Source organism: Thalassophryne amazonica, chromosome 2 (genome assembly GCF_902500255.1).
Source record: "Thalassophryne amazonica chromosome 2, fThaAma1.1, whole genome shotgun sequence".
In the NCBI taxonomy this organism is placed as follows: domain Eukaryota; kingdom Metazoa; phylum Chordata; class Actinopteri; order Batrachoidiformes; family Batrachoididae; genus Thalassophryne; species Thalassophryne amazonica.
In genome coordinates, this window is record NC_047104.1 from 97,614,858 (window position 1) to 97,638,084 (window position 23,227).

Below are 23,227 nucleotides of genomic sequence, written 5' to 3' on the forward strand. Positions count from 1 at the left end.
CACAGTCAGCTGTGTCTAAACTCTGGACCAAATACAAACAACATGGGAAGGTTGTTAAAGGCAAACATACTGGTAGACCAAGGAAGACATCAAAGCGTCAAGACAGAAAACTTAAAGCAATATGTCTCAAAAATCAAAAATGCACAACAAAACAAATGAGGAACAAATGGGAGGAAACTGGAGTCAACGTCTGTGACCGAACTGTAAGTAACCGCCTAAAGGAAATGGGATTTACATACAGAAAAGCTAAACGAAAGCCATCATTAACACCTAAACAGAAAAAAACAAGGTTACAATGGGCTAAGGAAAAGCAATCTTGGACTGTGGATGACTGGATGAAAGTCATATTCAGTGATGAATCTCGAATCTGCATTGGGCAAGGTGATGATGCTGGAACTTTTGTTTGGTGCCATTCCAATGAGATTTATAAAGATGACTGCCTGAAGAGAACATGTAAATTTCCACAGTCATTGATGATATGGGGCTGCATGTCAGGTCAAGGCACTGGGGAGATTGCTGTCATTACATCACCATTAAATGCACAAGTTTACGTTGATATTTTGGACACTTTTCTTATCCCATCAATTGAAAGGATGTTTGGGGATGATGAAATAATTTTTCAAGATGATAATGCATCTTGCCATAGAGCAAAAACTGTGAAAACATTCCTTGCAAAAAGACACATAGGGTCAATGTCATGGCCTGCAAATAGTCTGGATCTTAATCCAATTGAAAATCTGGTGGAAGTTAAAGAAAATGGTCCATGACAAGGCTCCAACCTGCAAAGCTGATCTGGCAACAGCAATCAGAGAAAGTTGGAGCCAGATTGATGAAGAGTACTGTTTGTCACTCATTAAGTCCATGCCTCAGAGACTGCAAGCTGTTATAAAAGCCAGAGGTGGTGCAACAAAATACTAGTGATGTGTTGGAGCATTCTTTTGTTTTTCATGATTCCATAATTTTTTCCTCAGAATTGAGTGATTCCATATTTTTTTCCCTCTGCTTGGTCTAAAAAAGTAACCGTTACTGACTGCCACAATTTTTTTCCCTGATTTCTTATAGTATTTCTTAAAGCCAGAAAGTTGCCATTTGAAATGACTTTAGTTTTGTGTCATGTCTGTGATCTGCTTTTTTTCTACAAAATTAAACAACTGAATGAACATCCTCCAAGGCCGGTGATTCCATAATTTTTGCCAGGGGTTGTAAAGCAGATGTTTGTTTATTTCCTGAAATGAGGTTAAGCTGACCACAACATTGCCTTGATTTAGTACTACACTAACAAAAGTAGCACAGTTGATGTCTCTGCATTACTGAGATTCTGACTTCCATGTTAAATCCTCGATGCTCGGCTTTGCCTTCCATTCAAGTTACATTCCATGATATTTAATTATTTTCATATAAGGGCCACAGGTTGGCAATCATAAAGGGATTTTACTGAATACATTTTACTGAATAACTTTGTTCAAAGTAATATGTTACAGTGACATATCTTCGCACCAATGTCTGTTTATGTAGAACATGTTGTGTTAAATGGTGATGACTAGTATGACCAGTAAATAGATAAATATAGTTAGTTTATAGTCTATTAGTTGATGCTTTACCATTTACGGTGCACATTTCTATGGGCACTGCATCACGCTACTGAATCACGGTGAAGTCAGGGCAGCCACAGCGTGATGCTGGCACCACCATGCTTCACTGTAGGGATGGTGCCTGGGTTCCACTAAACATGATGCCTGGCATTCATGCCAAAGAGTTCAATCTTTGTCTCATCACACCAGAGAATTTTGTTTCTCATGATCTGTGTGCCTTTTATTAAGGAGTGGCTTCTGTCTGGCCGGACTACCATACCGGCCTGATTGGTGGATTGCTGCAGAGATGGTTGTCCTTCTGGAAGGTTCTCCTCTCTCCACAGAGAAATGCTGGAACTTTGACCATTGGGTTCTTGGTCACCTCCCTGACTAAGGTCTTTCTCCACCGATCACTCAGTTTCGATGGCTGGCCAGCTCTAGGAAGAGTCCTGGTGGATCTGAATTTGGAATCTGCTTGGGCCTCCGGCGAGGGTGGTTGCATCTCCTCATCTCTCCTTTATCTCTGCTCCAACCTTCAAGTCCCCTGCTTCACCAGACTCTGAATTCTTCAAACTGTATTGGATTAACCATAGAATTGATCAGCTGGTCTCTGAATGCTACTGACACCATTTTGTCAAAAAGGAAATTAGGGCCGGGGGACCCTGCGTGCCCAGATGGAACCTACCCTGGGGGCTGTGTTCTTGACGCCTGAGAGACTTGGCATGTCGCATGCTTTGCACCATTCTCTGTGGAGGACGTCGAGGATTTATTTATATTTGATTTCATTGTAGGAGGGCTGGTACCTATTGGTTTATGTGCTGCCCTGACCTACCGGAAAATTGGCAAGACGGCTGTCACCAGAACGACCCCTCACTTGTCTGTCATGATTAATGATTTGGGCAAGGTGACACATTCTCAGACTGTGTTAACCCTTGAACTCGGATGCAAAATGGATAACATCTCAGAGCAAATGCACACCTTGCAAAGGAAGATGTCGGAGAACAGGGAATACTCATAATTGGATCTGGTTGTTCATATGAAGCTGTAAAGGTGTTTTTCACTGCTCAACCATAAACATGGCAGGCTTATCAGCCTCTGAAGGACAAAATGCTGCCTTGTTTTCCTCCAGAAGTATTTCTAAGGCCTTGGTGAACATTCGGCTGCCTTCTTATCTTCTCCAACTCCAGTACACATTGACAGAGACTGAAAGCATGCTCCCACCTCCCCGCTACCCCCTCCTGTCCTCATCCCACACCCCATCCCGGCCCCTGCTCACGCCACTCCTTTCTCCCTCCGGGGTGCTGTGAAGTTTTAGCTGCTGTAGGTCCCTGTTCCCCCCAAGCTGGTGTGGGCGTGACTACATGTTGCTGCGGCTCCCCAACACTCACATCGCCTCAATTCGGAAAATGGACTGTTTCAAGTTTAGTGCACATAAACAATGTCAAATGTATATGTGTTGTCTTAATTCTGATGTGTGCCATTATTACAGTAAACAAGTAATAATTGTGGATTAATTGTTGTATCTTGTCTGTGGTAATTTGAGTGTGGACGTAATCTCGTTGTTGTTGCACTCATCTAATGACAATGACAATAAATCCCATCCATCCATCCATCCATCCATCCATCCATCCATCCATCCATCCATCCATCCATCCATCCATCCATCCATCCATCCATCCATCCATCCATCCATCCATCCATCCATCCAACTTCTTCCATTTTTGGATGATGGAGGCCACTGTGCTCATTGGGACCTTCAAAGCAGCAGAAATATTTCTGTACCCTTCCCCAGATTTGTACCTCGAGACAATGCTGTCTCGGACGTCTACAGACAATTCCTTTGACTTCATGCTTGGTTCGTGCTCTGACATGCACTGTCAACTGTGGAACCCTATAAGTAGAAAGGTGTGTACCTTTCCAAATCATGTCCAGTCAACTGAATTTACCCCAGGCGGACTCCAATTAAGCTGTAGAAACATCTCAAGGATGATGGAAACAGGATGCACATGAGCTGAATTTTAAGCTTCATAGCAAAGGCTGTGAATACTGTACATGTCATTTCTTTTTTTTTTTTTTTTAATACATTTGGAAAATCTAAAAAAAAAAAAAACTTTTTTCACATTGTCATTATGGGATATTGTGTGTATAATAAGAGTTTCATGTAACATAAAATGTGGAAAAACTGAAGTGCTGTGAATACTTTCCAGATGCACTGTAAACTGTTCTAAAAATGTATCAGTATAATTTGCAGTCAATTGTAAGACAGTACTCAATAATGCCAGCAGACTCTCTTTGTACAGTAATTAATTTATGGCTTGTGGCCATGCTAACCACATTAGCATGTAGTTGGCTCAGAAATGAGCCTGCTGAGCTTAACTGCAATCACACAATATCTTCTGCTAATATGTGTTAATTGGTTACATCAGACCATTACACAATTACAGACTTTATTCAGTCATTTCATCTTGCAGTTGTAATGTTACATTTGTTTGTGATTAGCCAACAGTAGCTCCACAGTGATAACACAACAGCTGCAGCACCAGGCGTCCAGCCGTCTTATTTTAATAAACCAAGGGAATAAAATTGGTATTGTCCGTTCTTAATACAACTGCAAAATTAATCAAACACTGAAAGGACTGAAGGAATATTGCTGGAACTGAGAAGAAAGCAGTAGAACATAAAATGGTTTCAGATTTGTATTCTTCCCTACAAATTCTAATTTGTTGTGTTATTATTTTAAAAAAAAAATCTAACTATTCAGGGCCACTGTGCAAGAATATCATGTGAATAGAATAGAATAGAATTTATTTCAGCAACAACACAGCAGCATAAAGACAACATATCAAACAAATCAAAAAAACAAGACCAAATTAAACACCGTGTGCCTGAAAAGGGGGTGGGAAGAAGCAAAGCTTATAAATTACCCACCCCTCATACCCCATCCCAAAAGTCCAAGTCCAACATATAATTACACTTATGCTCACACTCCTATATATACAAATAAGCAAATTAAATACATACATCCACAAATTTATACATCTTTTTTTTTTTATTTATGATTTTCTTTATATCCAGAAATTATTAATTTCTTATAATGTTTCTTAAAACAGACAAAAGAACTACATAATCTAATTTCCACAGGACATTTGTTCAAAATCTTCACCCCTTTAACTGAAACACAAAAACCCTTAACATTAGTACGTACGGGAGGCTTCTTAAAAACCATGCATCCTCGTAAACTGTATTCAGATTTCCTGATCTTGAACAGGCTCTGGACATAAAGTGGCAAGGCCTGGTTATTAGCTTTGTACAAAGTTTGTATGGTGATATAATCCACTAAATCTCTAAATTTCAGTAAATTTAAAGTCATAAACAGAGAATGCGTTGGCTCAAGATAAGGTTTATTACAGATGATTCTGATGGCATGTTTTTGTAAAAGAAATACATGATTGGTATTTGATTTGTAAGTATTACCCCAGAGTTCGATACAATATGTCATATATGGTACAATTAAAGAATAATATAATCTAAGTAGCCCATCCTGGGACAATATGTCCTTGACCCTGTACATGATAGCGACAGATTTTGACATTTTAAATTTTATATAATTTATATGAGGTTTCCAGCTGAGTTTATTGTCAATTATAACACCTAGAAATTTGTTCTCAGTTACTATCTGTATTTCCATATTGTTAATGGTTACACTTTTACATTTAGGCACAAATTTATTTCCAAAAATCATACATTTGGTTTTCCCAAGATGAAGTGACAATTTATTAGCATCAAACCAAGCCTTAAATTTATCCAGTTCGTTTACCACCGTGTCAAGAAGCTGTTCAAGATTATCACCACTGCAAAATACAGTTGTGTCATCTGCAAAAAGAACACACCTCAGTACCCGTGACACATAACATATATCATTTATATATAAAATAAATAACAAAGGACCTAAGACCGAACCCTGGGGCACCCCACACGTAATTTCCCGAAGTTCGGAATCAATGTTATTGTATTGAACATACTGATACCGACCATGTAAATAACTATTTATCCAGTCATATGCTAATCCTCTGATTCCATATTTCTGTAATTTAGTTAGCAATATTTCATGATTTACAGTGTCAAACGCTTTCTGTAAATAAAAAAAAATACCTACTGTATATTGCTTGTTATCGACTGCAGTCGCTATATTTTCCACGAAATCCATCAATGCATGTGAAGTAGTCCTAGATTTTCTAAATCCATATTGTTCTTCACAGAGTATCTCATACTTTAGTAAGTAATTATCCAGTCTTTTTACAAAAATGTTTTCTAGTATTTTAGAAAATTGGGGTAAAAGTGAAATAGGTCCATAATTTGAAAAAGTGTGTTTGTCACCAGTTTTAAACAAAGGTATTACTTTGGCTATCTTCATCTGTGAAGGGAATTTACCAAAACTTAATGATATATTACAAATATAAGTGAAAGGTTTTACTATACAATCAATGATTTTTTTCAACAAAGCCATATCCAAATTATTGAAGTCCTTTGATTTCTTACTTTTAGAATTCTGCACCAGATCAATTATTTCTTTTTCATTTGTTCCACCAACAAACATTGACACAGATTTATTAAATGTTATCTTATTTTCAAAAGATTTAACGCTCAATGAATCAATATTACTGGCAAGATTTTTACCTACATTGACAAAATATTCATTAAAATGGTCAGCAATAGTCTCATTATCTTCTATCACAGTATTATTGGAAAGAAAAAAAGAAGGATAATCTCTACCATTTTTGTTCTTTTTTATTACTTCATTTACAATATTCCATGTATTTTTTATATTATTCTTATTTTTAACAAGTAAGTCACTATAATATCTTTTCTTACTAAATCTCATAATATGAATTAATTTATTCTTATATATTTTATATTTACTTTCAGCTTCCTTTGATCTCGATTTTATAAATTGTTTATACAGTAAGTTCTTCTTTTTACATGCCCTCTGAAGACCCTTGGTTATCCATGGTTTATTGCTGTATCGGTTAGTATATATCTTGTTAACAAGAGGACAGTGTTTATCGTATAACTTAGAAATGATAGAAATAAAACCATCATAAGATTCATCAACATCATCAACATAAACATCATTCCAATTCTGGCATAATAAATCCACCCTTAAATTATCAACAGTTATTGGTGTGACATTTCTACTCAATCTATTACAATCCTTTTGAAACACTCGATCATGTGATGCAAAAACAGTAAATACTGGCAGGTGATCACTAATATCATTTACCAGCAATCCCGCACTGAGATTACCAGATATGACATTAGTTAAAATATTGTCAATAAGGGTTGTTGAATTCACAGTTATTCTACTTGGATGAATGATGGTCGGAAATACTCCCAAACAATATAAAGAATTTATAAATGAAGTGGTTTGTGGATGATTGTGAGGATTTAGAAAATCGATATTAAAATCACCACAGATAAATAAATGTGAATTCTTATTTATTTTGTTTTACATTCCCATAATTACTTGTTCAAAAGTATCAATATTTGCTCCGGGAGCTCTGTATAAACAACTAACAACCGTATTTTTTGAATTTATGGATGTAATTTTAACCGTAACACATTCCATGATATTATCAACTGTGAATGACATATTGTGAACTAATTTACAGTTGTAATCAGACCTTACATATAATGCCACACCCCCGCCTCTTCTCTTCTGTCGATTTACCTGAAACAATTGATAACCTTCCAACTGTACAAGATCTTGATTGACATCAGTTAACCATGTTTCTGATATAGCGATCACTGAAAAACTTTTTCTAAATGTATCTAAACAATCATTTATCCTTGAAAAATTCCGAGAAAGACTTCTACTATTAAAATGTATTATTGAAAAATCTCCATCTTTAATTTTATAATCATTAAATTGTTCTTCTGTAAAATAATTACATTGTCGCTCGATATTGTCACTAAAAAAAGAATCTGGATCTGATTCAGGTTCAAAATGGCGAGAGGCAGGATGACTATAATTAAATGTTTCCAAACAGAGCTCCTTGGCAGAAATAAACTGATTATTAACCGTGTTCATTATATTATATACAGATTTTCCTCCATCATCACAATCAACCAGTACATTTCTTTATGTATTACTTCACAACTTACATCAGTTAAACTTACTAAGATCATGTTCATCTTTAATCCATAAGGTTTTAGCTTCTTCAGGTGTTCCATTTAATTTAATATAAACTTTACAGTTAAATGTCCATGTAGCCTGTATCTTGTTTTGTTTTCTTAAAAATCGTGCCTGTCTTGCTAAATCTGAATTTTTCATGGTCAAGTATTCATTTATATATACATTCGTTCCTTTTAAATTCTTTGCTTGTTTTAGAATTGCAAACTTCTGTTTCCTGTTTGTAAGCCTCAATAATATGACTTTAGGTTGATTTTGACCTCTCCGCGGTAAAAGGTGACTACTATCGATATCATTAGGGTTTATTAAAATTCCTTTGTCCTTCAAAAGTGAAATCACCTGTCCCTCTACAGAGAGGTTGTCCATTTCAGAGGGCTCCCTTCCTGAAGCCACCGCTCTTGCATAACTTCGAGGCTTAATGTCCAAACCTGTAATGAGAAGGTCATTTGACCTAGTCTGTTGTTCAAGTTCTGCAATTTGATTTTCCATAAGTTTTAATGATTTGTCTTTCTCTTCATTTGCCTTTTGTAATTCAACAACTTGTTTTGTTAATTCCAATATTTTTTGTTGTTGTTGTGAAATAATTTTCAGTTGATCAGCCACTTCTTTAATGGGCTTCATTTGTGCTGACATCTCATTTAACATTTTTCTAATGTCCTCAAGTTCTTCCTCCATAAACACGTGTAAGTCATGGACCCTTCTTATTTGTCTGCTAATGAATGAATAAATATCTGTGAAGCCCTACAGTGCTCACAGTAGGTAACTTGACAGCGATAATCATTTGTGAGGTCATGCAGAATATAAATAGTATTATATTCCCGTGAACACAAATAATATAGAACATTCTTACAACTTTGTAGCAAGATGGTGATTGTGTTTTTATTGGGCTGTGTAGTAAAAAGCACATAGGAAGTGTTTAATTACTCAGTGGTGATGACAATAAATCAGGGCTGTAGGTATTGATATCAGTGGTGACCTCCAGCATAACGTGTCTCTGAAGAGCACTGCTGGTTATTACTGAAGAGAAAGAGGAAACTCCCCATTTAATTAAAACAGCTGGAGGTCAATGGCAAGCAAAAGTCCACAGCTCTCTTCTGGCTACTTTTACATTAGGCACCCTGTTTAAATTCATTCATCCTCCATGTTGCTCTAAATTGCACCCTGACAATATGTGAGTGCTGCACAATTTTCTCTCTTCAAAGTGCTGACAATCAAAAGCACTTTGCAGTGTTCTCACACAGACGCACGTAATGCACCGATATGTCCAGAGGCTGTATTCTATGTAAATTGCACATTTGCGTACTTTAAGTAGATAAAGCAGCTATAGGGATTAAAATTATATAAAGAGAATGATTTCTGCAGTCAAAGATGAGTTAATTAAGAATTAAAAGAGATTAAAATGTGCTTGCCTCACGGTTATCTTACATTGATGAGAAATCTGTTGCCAGACCTTGTGTTCGTAAAGTGGGAAGGAAAGCACTTGAACTAGATACACAGAGCTCATTATGAGGACAACAGCAAATGTAATTATGAAGGAAATTGTAAATATTGGTCTCTTTCTTGGAAGAAATCACTATGTATTAGCAGCAGCATGTACTACACAAGACAGGCTGGAATTACTTGTTATTATCATACCTGTTGTAATTGCGCGCACTGGTAACACCATCATGTTGTTTAAGCGTTCCGCTGCTGCAGTACCACATTGACTATATACTCCAGTTTAGGGATCGTGGCTATAATCTTCATATAGTTATGCAGATTTAAAAGGGTATAGGCGCACAAGTTCGGCTTGCTGATATTTAGATCTCCAACAAATTCCAAATTATTCAGCTTGGTTCCTCGGTTTGCGTTTCCTAGTTCCTCTACATAGCATATGTTCTTCAAACTGTCGTTCCTGTAACATTGCTCTGGCGGGCTAACAACTGGTTCATGATGGCTTCGTCTCGTGATTTGTAGTCTCACTGCTGATATTTAGCCCACTGTCTGTTTACTTGTTTCTTATCACTGGAGCATATAAAGAGGAGAGTTCAGACAAAGGTAAACATGACTCACTGTCATGACCCTCCTAGATAACATCGTCTGTGAAAATATCCTGGCATGAGCATGTTATAGCATATTTATTACTATCTGAATTATTATAAAGATAAATTCCTTCAACGAAATCAGTGAAGTGAATAAAGAGGACAAATACTGACAGCTGGGGAATGTCATTTAGGTTTGTGGTGCTGTTGTGAATTGTTAGGTTTGTGGTGCTTTTGTATTATTTTATCAAATCAAAATGATTTTTGAAATAAAAAACTAAACCAAACAACCAAACATGCCTCACTCACTTTACATTTTGGCTTGTGCAAAATGCACATTACACTATCTTGGACACATACATCTTATATAAATGAGCAGTTTTTTTTTTTTTTTTTGTCTTTTTAAGGCTGATAAAGAGAATCTGTTTTCACGTCTGTTTTCTCTTTTGTTCACCTTTGCCCACATTGCTCTTATGCACATCAGCTTTCCAGAGTTATTCATCAGCCCAACAGTCGTGTCTTCACAAGTAAAGCTCAGCGAGACCCCTTTGTTCCAGATAGCAGAGGTATGCATAAGAGTGTGGTGACTAAAGAATGATTTATTTTTTTAATTTGAAATATGTATTTTTATGTGAGTTGCTCGGCATAACTATATTACATTTATTATTACATTAAAAATAATTGCAGGTTTGGTGGCCAAGTGGTTAATGCGCTTGGTTTCAGTTCGGAAGGTTCTGGGTTCAAATCCCACCCCTGCCACATTTCTCCATGTAATGTGGAGTTGCGTCAGGAAGGGCATCCGGTGTAAAACCTGTGCCAAATCAACATGCAGATCCACCTTGGATTTGCTGTGGCGACCCTGAGTGCAAACAAGGGAGCAGCCGAAGGGACTTACTATTACATTAAAAATAATTCTCAGTATGTTGGTGTAATTGTAAACTTTAAAAATTAAAAATTGAATATGTTTTTATATATTTATTTTTAATGACTCCTCATGACCCACCAGCAGCATTTTCAAAACAAACCAGGGGGCCGCAGCACAGTCTGGGTATCAATGTTCTAGACTGTCACATGCAAAGATTTATGAAACAAATGAACCTGAATACATGTTAAAAATATACATTTATTTTATATATATATATATATATATATATATATATATATATATATATATATATATATATATCGATTGCAATCTGCCATCCCTACATAGTGCAGCAGATAACTGAAAAAAATGCTTCAAATGGTGATGCAAGCACCAAATTTGGCACACATACTCCTTAGACATTACTCTTTTAAAAATGCTGGGTACCCACGTGAACTTTCAATAGGCGGCCAAGAAGGGGTCAATTGAAGTATTACACGGGTCAAAATTTAAAAATGCTCCAATCATATTGAAAGGTATTCCATATTATTTGTCTGATCATAAAGATTCCAGAAAGGTATAGTTTGGACTATCTGTGAATGAATGGTCTGGAGTTATGGGGTAAAAACAGCAAGAACACTGAGAAAGGTCAATTTCAGTTTGTACAGGGGTCAAAAGTTAAAGTTGCTCCAATTTTGGTAAAAAGTGGTGCAAATTACTGGTTGAGCTAATAGGATTAATAAATGGAATAGTTTTGACTGTGTTACGTGCTTGGTTTGCAAAGTAAAGGTTAAACAATATCAGCATCCATTGGATTCTGTGACATGTGACATATGCTACCCTGTAACATGATAACTAAGCATGATACATGATGCAAACTATTCCTTTTTAAAACTGTATTCACCCAACTAACAAACCCCCGCGACCTGAAACCGGAAAAGCGGTTGAAGATGAGTGATGATGAGTGAAATCCAAAACCCCTACAAAGTAGTCTCTTTGGGACTGCACACACATCTCCCAGCAGTTCTGCCATTGATGGAAGCATTTCTGGAAGTTTTGGAATGCTGTTAAGCTGGGCCTTTGCGTTCCGCATGATATCTTTTCTTGACTCAAATTGTGTCCTTTTTAATGTCGTTTTGATCTTGGGGAACAGCCAAAAATCAGAGGGAGCCATGTCAGGAGAGTAGAAAGCCTGATGAATCACAGGAGTGTTGTCTTTGGCCAGGAAAGCCTGAATCAGCTCAGAAGAATGGGCGGTCGCATTGTCATGATAGAGCTGCCAACTTTTCTCTGCCCACAGCTCTGGTTGTTTGTGGTGCACAGCATCATGAAGGCCTCCTGATATATTCTGGGCTTATGCTCTGTACTTATGCAACACCCACCACGAGAATCAAAGAAAATGGTCAGCATGATGATGCCCTTGCTGCACACTTCCTGTGCTTTCTTTGGCCTCTGTGATGTTGGATGTTTCCGTTGTGATGACTAAGATTTGGTTTCTGGGTCATACCCGTAAACCCATGTCTCATCACCAGTGATGACGGTATTCAGGAAGTTGGGTTGCTGTTTGCACATTCCAGCATGTCCTGCGAGACTTCCACAGTTGTTTCTGCTCCGCTGTCAACAGCTTCTTCACTAATTTCACTGACACAGTTCTCCATGAAAGTGGAATGTACCAAACCTGTGCATATCCTCACCTTGTGACACAATGGTCATCCCTGACCAAAGCCCGTATTCTGTCAGTCACTTGGTCATTTCGCCTTATGGATGGCCTACTGAACGTGTGTCACTCTCCACTGATGTGTGCACATTTTTGAATCATTTATACCACTCGTTTATTTACATTATGCCCATGGAATCATTGGCAAAAACCTGCTGCATCTTGTGAATGGTATGGGTATCAGCAAGCTTTTGGGAAAATTTGATACAGTGCCTTTGCTCAAGTGTTCCATCATGTTTTAGCAAATGAGAATCTAAAAACTGTTCAGTACTCATGTTCACTCTAAGGCTGACTGCTCGTGACCGATGTGCTCTGCGGATGAGAAAAAATTCACGCATGCGCAAGAATGTTCCCTACATGTTCCAACCAATTGACATCTCACAAGCTTGGTTTCTTGGTTGTTGAGTTTAAAAAAGTATTTTTGGACCATGGTTGCCTTGAGCTTGACCTTTGACCAAATTACTCCAAAGTCTAATAACCTCTCGATAGCTATCCAAGAAATGCTCCTATCAAGTTTGCAGGAAATCTGTCCAGTCATTATGAGTTATCTTACACGCATGCACACACAGTGAAAACAATTCCCTGCTATCGCTGCTTTGCTGACACACAGCATAATAAACAAAAATATTCAACACTTGTCTCTACATAGTGGGGAGTTATTTTAAAATCTAAATTAATATGGACATTTGGTCAAATAGATATTGAAGTTGATAAAGCAGTCTGTTCACTCACCTCATAGCAGAATGAATGAACGAATGAGCAGAAGATATGGGAGACATATTCCACTGTAGATCTGATGCATGTGTATAGCCAGAATGGTGAATAAGTGAAAGACAGGGATAAAGGTGAATGTGGTCATACTTTTTTTTTTTAAAAGAAATTATAACAGATTATATGTCAGACCCCATATGAGCTTTTCCAGCACTGATATCCATCATACTTTGGTATAATGGGATTTCCTGGATGAGTAGCGCTCCTTCCTTGAATGTCACGCTAGGCCGCAGGTCAGACCTCCCCTGGCAGTGGCCTGCACAATCAAGAATTTTTTTCCCCCCTTAAGGTGATTGATAGATCACAAAAACCTGCAAGAGGACTGCAGAACAGGCTTCTCCACTCTGTCAGATTCTGTCAAGGAAGGATATATAATTAAGACAGGTGATTATTGATTTGATAGTTAATCTAAAAGTAATAAAATCAAAATCAAAGTATTAAAGAGAAAAATCAGCGAAAGATACTTTTTAATTTCTCATTTTAATTCACTTTTAGCTGTGTTGCATGATAACAGCAAACATGTTTTGCTTAAGTTCTATCAAATTATCAGCTGCAGAGTGATTAATTGCAGAGGAGTACTTCTGAATCCTGATTCGTCCAAGCCTCTTGATTTGATTTGATTTATTTAGAAATTTCATACAAATCATAAAAAAAAACATATTAAATCATATGAATAATACAAATTGGAATTTCAAGGATAACACAAAAAAGTCATACAGCTTATTTCCATTGTGGTCCTTCCCTAAAACAAACACGATAAGCAACAAGATAAAAAAAATAATAATAGTAATAATAATAATAATAATAATAATAGTAATAATAATAATACTACTAATAATAATAATTAAAAACACTTAAAAAAATGTAAGCAGCAAATAAAATACATAGTTCACAAATTGGCCGTGAAGTAACTGACAAGACAGAAATTCTTTGTCCACTTGGGGGAGACAAAGTACACCGTATGTGATCAACTGAGCTTCTGTTGTAGTGAATAAGCCAAAGCACTGCAGCATTCATGTAGTTTATTCACAGCCATGGTTTACTTGAATGTGTGTGCTGGTTCTGTAAAATATTTCCTGTATGGATAAAGTGTGAGGTCCCTAAGTATTTTGACAGTGACCCTTTCTGTAATTGTGCCCCTCTACACCACCACAATGGAGTTGAAATGAAACCATCAAAAACGTGAACGAGGTGTTGACTTTTAGCTTTACTCAGTGGGTTGAGCAAAAATATCAAATTAACCATTTAGGAATTACAGCCATTTTGACACACAGTTCCTCCATTTTCAGAGACCATAAATAACTGCACAAACAAAATACAAGGATTTATTGAACATATAGATCACTACTTTTACAGCCAATTTTCTCTAGGTACATCAGGGAATGATACAGCAACATTTCCAAGTCACTGAATATATCTCAGATTTTAAGAAACAAAAACAATATGGTACATTATGGTGAATATGTCGAGATTCTCAAAAACTGAGGAAGATTTTCTGAGGAAGAAGACATGAAATTTGAGCTACAGTTTGTTAGAAGACACGTAGGAGACTTGAATGTTGATTATTTTCTGTTTGCTTGTATGAAAATCCTTCTCCATTCGACTCCACCATGAAGCTGTATAACTGGTGACACAACAGACAAAACGTGCACAGTGAATACTGCATAGTGTCATTGTCCTGCTGAAAGAAAGGTGAACTGTCGCCCCAGTCTGAGGTCAAGAGTGCCCTGGAGCAGGTTTTCATCCAGGATGTCTCTGTACATTGCTGCATTCATCTTTTCCTCAATCCTGACTAGTCTCCCAGTTCCTGTTGCCGAAAAACATCCCAACAGCATGATGCTGCCACCACCATGCTTCACTGTAGAGACAACTCAGTCTCACGGCAAGTCGTGATTCAGCAGCACGAAATATACATTAATCTATTGGTTTGTGATATTGTGACGAAAAGCACCTCATTTTCGTCACGGCAGCAGAAATTAATTCTAATTCATTCCGTGATGGCTGCACAAAATTAAAAGTGAAGGGGGGGGGGGGTGTCGGGGTGGTTATGGTTAGGGTGGGGGGAAGGAGTACCCTTACCACAAAATAGTACTGATAAGTATATAAAAAGTAAACTAGAAGTATACTTGAAACATACTTGCATATACTACTTTTTGGTAAGGGTAGGGTTAGTAATAGTGAGTTTTAAAAAAAACCTGTCATGAAAATTTGACTCATTTTGTGACGGGAGCTCGAAAAAGAAACGTGAGACTGGGCTGGTAGGGATGGTACCTGGTTTCCTCCAAACATGACGCCTGGCATTCACACCAAAGAGTTCAATCTTTGTCTCATCAGACCAGAGAATTTTGTTTCTCATGATCTGAGAGTCCTTCAGAGTCCTGCCTTTTATTAAGGAGTGGCTTCCGTCTGGCCACTCTACCATACAGGCCTGATTGATGGAATGCTGCAGAGATGGTTCCCTTCTGGAAGGATCTCCTGACTCCACAGAGGAATGCTTGAGCTCTGACAGAGTGCCCATCGGGTTCTTGGTCACCTCCCTGACTAAGGCCCTTCTTCGCTCAGTTTAGATGGGCAGCCAGCTCTAAGAAGAGTCCTGGTGGATCTGAACTTCATCCATTTTGGAGGCCACTGTGCTGTGTGTGGGACCTTCAAAGCAGTGGAAATGTTTTGTACCCTTCCCCAGATTTGTACCTCAAGACACTCCTGTCTCAAAGGTCTACAGACAATTCCTTTGACTTCATGCTTGGTTTGTGCTCTGACATGCACTGTCAACTGTGGGACCTTATATGTAGACAGGTGTGTGTCTTTCCAAATCATGTCCACTCAACTGAATTTACCCCAGGTGGACTACAATTAAGCTGTAGAAACATCTCAAGGATGATCAGTGGAAACAGGATGCACCTGAGCTCAATTCTGAGCTTCATGGCAAAGGCTGTGAATACTGACGTACATTGATTATTATTATTTATTTATTTATTTTTTTAACCAGGAACATCTCACTGTGATTAAAAGCCTCTTTTGCAAGGGAGTCCTGGCCAAGAGTCAGCAAACGTTACACAAAATCAGCAAAGGTTACACAACAATTAAAACAAGAGCAATCAGTGATTTTCAATGTCCGCCAATCCCTGATCCGGAGCACCTCCAAAATTCAGTGGAGTCTTCCATGCCCTAATGTCTGTCTGTGGTGCAAATTTGGTGAGAATCTGTGAAGTAGTTTTGAAGTAATCCTTCAAAGCCTATGTAAAGGGAAATCTTGATCCAGAATCCAGATCTGGATCTGGATCACCTCCAAAATTTGAATGAGAAATCCGTGAAGTAGATCAGGCAGAGAAGGTGATGGCTTGTAACCCAGCGGCTGTGAAGTCAGATAAAGGCTGCAGTAGGTCCTCAGACCGTGATTGTCTGGGATTTCCCAGCCATCGGACCAGGCTAAGGATCTGTCAAGGACCATATATTTGTCAGTGTGCAATGACATTCAAATGTTCATTCAAAAGACATCAAAAGGCATTCAAAAGGCATCGCCATCTTCCTCACCACAGACAGATTACCATGATGATTCACTGAGTTTTTGACCAATAATAATAAAAAACCCCTTTGTATTGAATTTGTCCAATTATTTATGGCCTCTGAAAATGTGAAAAAAAAGCTGAATTACTTAAAGGTAGCCCCTTAGGATTTGGGGGGGATTTAAGTCGTAAAACAGAATTTCTTTGACACTACTAGCAATATTTCTTAGTGGTCAAATAAATGATTGACAATCTTACATCACAAATTTGTCTTGTCTGGAAACAATTGAGAATTTTGGCCTGTCGGTTTTGAGGCCACTGGTCTCAGTGACAATATACAGTCATTCATCTTCTGTCCCCACTTATTCTAACTGAGGGTAATGTAAGAGCTGGAGCTTATCCCAAGAGTCATGGTGGGGGGGTACACCCTGGACAGACCGCCAGTCTGTCACAGGGCCACATATAGAGACAGACAATTTGAATTCAGACTGAAAGACTACATTTTGAGCACATCTTGATGGCATCATTTCAACTCTGTTGTGTGGGTGTACCACAGACTGTGCATGTTATGTGCCTGACTGTACCTTCACCAAGGCCCAAAAATGTTCTGTTTTATCTATCCTTAACTGAGATGAAGTGCAGGTGGGAGGACTGTTTCATCTAACTATAAATAACACAGATATCAACGAGTGACATAAAGACAATAAATTAAAACCATCCTGGGTCTGCACCTGTCTCAATATCTAATAAACTGTTCCGTGATCCAAAGCCTATCTCTCGGCTGAAAGTCATTAAAAGGACAACTCTGACATTTTTCTACCTAGGCTCTATCTTTAGATTCCTGATGAGGGACTTGTTCTATAAGAGCCAGCTCCACATCGGCAGTGGAATTTTGATCCCTCAGTGGACAACAGTCCAGAGCTAAGATGCAAAGGTAAACGGCTAATTGTCTAATCCAAATTGTTAAAACAAATATTTACATTTAATGATGTAAACATGCATGTTTACATCCACAGGAAAAAACCCATGCATCTTGATCCTTCTAATGATATTTTTTGTGGGTTCAGTCCCACTAAGAAGCTGTTTAGTATGAGTTTCTGATTGTTCTGTCCATCAACAATAACTAGCTAATTAGCTGCAGCTGTGTTTGCGTTACAAATCAATAACGCAATGATTAAAATCATTTTTGTCCCAAGTCAAAAGATGGCTCCCAAAACATCAAATATAAATAAATTGTCTTTAAAGCTTTACTTTTTTGATACATCTTGCTAACAGTTTGACAAATAACAAAATGGTTCCAGGGTCTTTCCTCTGTTATCTTGATCAACTTAAAAAAAATGAATGGGTTCTTTCTTGGGCTGTGCCTTGCCCCTACAATGCTCATGTTAAATGGTTTGCCAGTTTTTGAATAAACGTACGGAAGTACAAACAAATAGAGGTGAAGACATTGGATCTTTGTAAAAGGTAATAAGTGTCAGTGTTGATACTAGGGATAGATCAATAATTGGCTCGGCCGATATTGGCTGAGTATCAGCCATGCCAATTATTGGCATTGGCTGATTATCGGTCTATCCCTACAGAGCACCCAGAGGGAATAACGGCCAATGCGATTATTGGCCCAGCTGATTATTGGTCTATCCGTAGTTGATACACATATTTAAACAAAACTGAGTAATAGACATGATGCGATTGTGTTTTTGAAATGTAACAACAAATGTAATTTTCTTTAGTTTATATATGCAAAACATTATTTTCTAAACATGTAATAACACTTCTATTGCTTGGGAGGCATTAAGAATAAATGCATATTTTGCATGCGATCTGAGATATAGTTCATGAGCAATTAATGCTTTACTACAAATCTCCCCCCACCCAAAAAAGGTTTTTCATTCAGCTGTAGACGATATTAATGCAAAGACTAGGAGATAAGAAAAATCCCACCGGCACAGTTATAAGACAAAACATGAATTCCTCCTTCATGGATTTAATGTTCACACACTACAAGTAATTGCACAAACCTAAAAATGATGCTTCAAAGTCAAGCAACCACTGATGTGAATTTGCATGATTTACAGGTTATCATGCAGGGTGCATGAGCAGTTGAAGGCCGTTGTTAATTCTTAGTTAAACGTGGACATACAGTATGTGTTGTGGGGTAAAATTAATGCAGTCCAGAGTGACTGATGTGTGTGTTGCAGAGAGACAAAATGACTGTTTTTGTATTGTTTGAAATGGGAGCAGGTGCACATGACGTCTTGGACATCCATAAGCACAGAGCAAATGTCATTCTATAGTTATTTATTACACCTTAGCAGAAAAAACCCACTTCTGTCTCCTTCTCCCCTGCCCTGACATGCTGTCAGTCTGTGGGCTCTGACCAACTCCAGCTCTGATAAATTATTTATGACTTCTCTAGGTTTACAATAGGCATATTCCTGCCTCCTTTGTGAGTTATTATTCTGCGGGTGAAAGACAGGAGCGCTACATAAAATACAGGTTAAAGGGAAAAAAATGGACTGAATTAAATGAAATATTTTGATTTGTACTTCAGATAAGATCATTTTCTGTGGACTGTGTCTTCAGTCTAAATGTGGCCTTACATGTATGTCTAGGTAAATTTAAGTAATACATCCAGATCCAAAATATCCACCTGAATACCAATGCAATGATGAACCATGAAAGATTAATATGATCTGCAGTCCAGAAGAAGAAGAAGAGGAAGGAAAGCATAGCCTTTGGAGTTTCATTCAAAAATGCAGGGAAAAGTAAAACAAAGCAGCAAAAATTGGTCATAAACCATGGTAAGAGCATGATTTAGTGGGGCGATAAAGAGTGAAAAGGTGGCCATTCATCATAGAGACTAGCACACCAGGAGAGGGCCTGTCACAGACACCACCGGGTCTGGGAGGCATTTTGAGAGAGAGACACCAGTTGGCCCTTTATCCTGCATGTTCCAATGTCTTTTCCAGATGGACGCATGCAGACCTTACATTGGTAACCAGCGCCTTTCTTTTTGTCCCTCTGCAACTCCATATTTTCAGCAGTGCTGAGGAATGGTTATTGTTAGCAGCAAGATAAAGAACCACACTTAAAAAACCTCAAGGCCGCAAAACCAGATGAGGGTTACAGACTGTCATTATTGATTTGCAAATGGCTCTGTGTAAAAAGAACAAGCATATATGAACAAAAGTCACCTCGGTTTATGAACAGTATATTTGATGTATAAAACAGTTTGAGTTTATTTTAAGTTTCTTAATGCTTAAAACAATTTCAGTTTATTTATTGTATGTTTTATGCATAAAACAGCTTGGGTATATGTAAAGTACGTTCTATGCATGAAACAGTTTCATTGGTTTTTATGGTATGAACACATTTTAGTCTCATTAAAAGTACACAGACTATGCATTAAATTTCAATTCATTTACACATTGCTAAATCAAAATGCAAGTAATCTCCAAGCAGGCCTTATCCATCCCATGAGCAAACAGTGACAGTGGTAAGGAAACCCTCCATTGGTATTGTTTAATTATAGGATGAAACCTTAAGCAGACCAGATTCAGTAGGGTGACCATCTGCTATAGTACAACAGCAAATTAACAACATGCATTGACAGAAATGTTGCAGTGAAACAACCATGCACAGTCCAGTGTTCACAGTGAAGGGTGAGTGAAAACACAACAAGGAGGTGAAGATTAAAGTCCCAGCAGTGCACAGCTAACCAAAAAGTTAGCTTTGATAACTGTTAATCCGCTAACTGAAAAGTTAACTTTCATAAAGCTAAACCGATAAATCTCTAAAGAATTTAGCAGAAGTTACAGATAAAAGCTAAACTGATAACTTTCAGTTTTGACTTCAGTACACAGCAGCTATTGACACGAGTCAGCGCTTCTGTCTCAGATCGGCCTTCTCTCAGCAAAAGAGACCTGGTGGTCAGAAAGAGAGAAAGAGGAAAAAGTGATATTTTTACTTTGTAAAACGACAGGCGTGATGTTAATTTCAATAACTTGTCTGGAATTAGTTTGTTTAAACATAACCATAAGTCAAAACTGTCTTCCTGTGCAAGACTCCAGTGAAATGACTGGCAGGTGTGTATGGTGTTCAGAGAAATTATCTTTTGTTTTTTCTTCCTTTCCTCTTCCTTTATGTCTGGTAGTCTGCTCTCCTCTGCCTGCAGAGGATAGAGCTCTACCATTCATGGCTGTCTGTCTGCTAGTACAAAACATGTAACAGACAGGCACTAGAATCTTTGATTTCAGACTTTACAAATGCTTTTAACTGTTAAGCTTTATTCACTATGCCCACAAAAATATGTTAGCGGTCTAAAAGTTATCAGAATTAAATTTATCGGAAGCTAATTAGTCCGCTGATGGTTTTCAAAGTTATCTGAAAAGCTAATTCACTAAGGAAAACATTAGCTTTGATAAATAGCGGTTAGCGGATTAGTGGAACTGTACCTAGTGAGTCCAAGTAAGATACACTGCATTAGTACATATGTTTGGATTGGTGTCTGATCAGCCATTGATATAGGGCATTCTCCAGTCAACACCCCAGCCCCAGTGCATCTCCAACCTCCCCCCATATCCGACCCAGCAAGAAAACTAATTTGTGTTGATAGACTATAACTCAAGTTGATTTGGGAAGCACGGTATGTTAGTGGTTTGCACTGCTGCCTCACAGCAAGAGTTTGTTTAAGTCATTGAAGAATGGGGAGCCTCCAGAAACTGACACACTATAATATAATCACATGGCCTGAAGAGGTGAGTTGGAGCATCTTGGTGGGACTCATGGCCTGTGGGAAGATGGAGGCAGAAAGGACACTAAGTATCAGAAGTTGGTCCAATAATGTAGCAACAAATGCTGAATGCAGGGGTTTTCCCAGTACAGACTGTGCTGAAGATGTTCACGGCTCACAGATTGGGAGAGGTCGTGGAAAGAACCTCTGATGGGAGTTGTTCACCTGGAAGCCAGGAGAAGAATGGTAGGATTACAAAGTCAGAAGGAAGTTGCAGGCGACCTGAGCACATCTGCTGACTGAATGGTCAGGTCAAAAGAAAACAAGTAGATGCAGCTATTAAAAGTCATTTATTATTTTACACATTGTAATTAATGAAATAATGTGTGTTACATCCACTGGCGCTGTTGTTGGTAGTTTTTAAAAGGTTTAATAGCCTTACTTGGACTATCATAAACAAAAACTAAGTATTTGGTCGTGTTTGCCATTGTGATTAAGATAGTAAGCACTGAAATGGTTACTACTGATTTACCCAGATGTGTTAATGTCTATATGACGATTAATCTGCAAAGTTTTTTTTCTTACTTACTCTTGAATAAATGTTAATGGTTTTGATGTTGCGTGTCCAGCCTCTCACAATGTGCGTCCCTCTGTCTGTCTGTGCTCAGCCTAAATCCAGTCCTATTACTGCCACAGTTTTCAAATTAACAGGGAAAATTCTTGGGACACAGACCTTGTTCAAGTTCAAAGATGGCTAACCCTGACCTATTTCAAGAGTCATTTTAAGAGGATAAAAAGTCACATTCTGTTTCAATCTGTTTGGTTTAGTTTTTGAGTGGCAGGGGCAACACCCAATCAGAGTAGAGCTGCACCATGACGTCACAGGCTGATTGCTAGCTGCAAACTACGTTTTGTTTTTGTGTAAATATAATATCTTTGTCATCTATTATGTAAAAGCTAGCAAGAAATAAACACTTGTAAAACTGAAAATGCTGTTTTTGGAACCTAATAACATCTCTGAAGTGATTTAAAAGACATTTAGTGGACATTAGCATGCATGCTAACGTCAGCTAACTTAAAGCAAACTTTCAGTCTCATCAAAAGCTCATGTTTATATATTATGTAAAAGCTAGCAAGAAATAAACACTTCTAAAACTGAAGACGATGTTTTTGTAACCTGATAACACACCTATTTTAACACACACACACACACACACACACACACATATATATATATATATATATATATATATATATATATATATATATATATATATATATACGAGGTCTGTCAATAAAGTATAGGTCCTTTTTATTTTTTTCAAAAACTATATGGATTTCATTCATATGTTTTTACGTCCTTGAACCCTCGTGCGCATGCGTGAGTTTTTCCACGCCTGTCGGTGACGTCATTCGCCTGTGAGCACTCCTTGTGGGAGGAGTCGTCTAGCCCGTGGGATGCAGCCGGCGCGGTGCGGCGACACAGGAAAAACACCTCCGTGTTGATAACCATTTGTAAAATCCAGGCGGCTTTTGATGGCTTTCAGTGGAGTGAGTATCTGAGAAATTGTTTAACAGTTGGGCATGTTCCAACTTGTCCTTAAGGCTTCCAACAGAGGTGTTTTTCCTGTGGCGGAGCGTCGCGGCGGCTGCGAGCTGACGCTGCAATCCTTCTGCACGTCTTTCATTAAAAAAATCTCCTTTAACAGTGGAATATCCGGATAAAATGCTGAATCCGACTTCTTCTGAAACTTCTCTGTTCTCTCACGACGTCCTGGATCAATAGAGCCTGAAATGTGGAGGTTTTCAGCTTGAAACAGGCTGACGACGGCGCCTGGGAGCGCTGCGCAATGT

At 38.0% G+C, this 23,227-nt stretch overlaps 1 protein-coding gene across 1 annotated transcript in view; it reads right to left on the reverse strand.

Moving 5' to 3' along the window:
- Nucleotides 1-9,506, reverse strand: part of hnf4b (hepatic nuclear factor 4, beta) — a 40,565-nt gene extending 31,059 nt beyond the window's left edge. Inside the window, exon 1 of the mRNA XM_034161705.1 lies at nucleotides 9,397-9,506. Coding sequence (XP_034017596.1) covers nucleotides 9,397-9,430 — 34 coding nt within the window. The 5' untranslated portion in view covers nucleotides 9,431-9,506. The remainder of the gene's footprint in view (nucleotides 1-9,396) is intronic.
- Nucleotides 9,507-23,227: the final 13,721 nt, after the last annotated feature.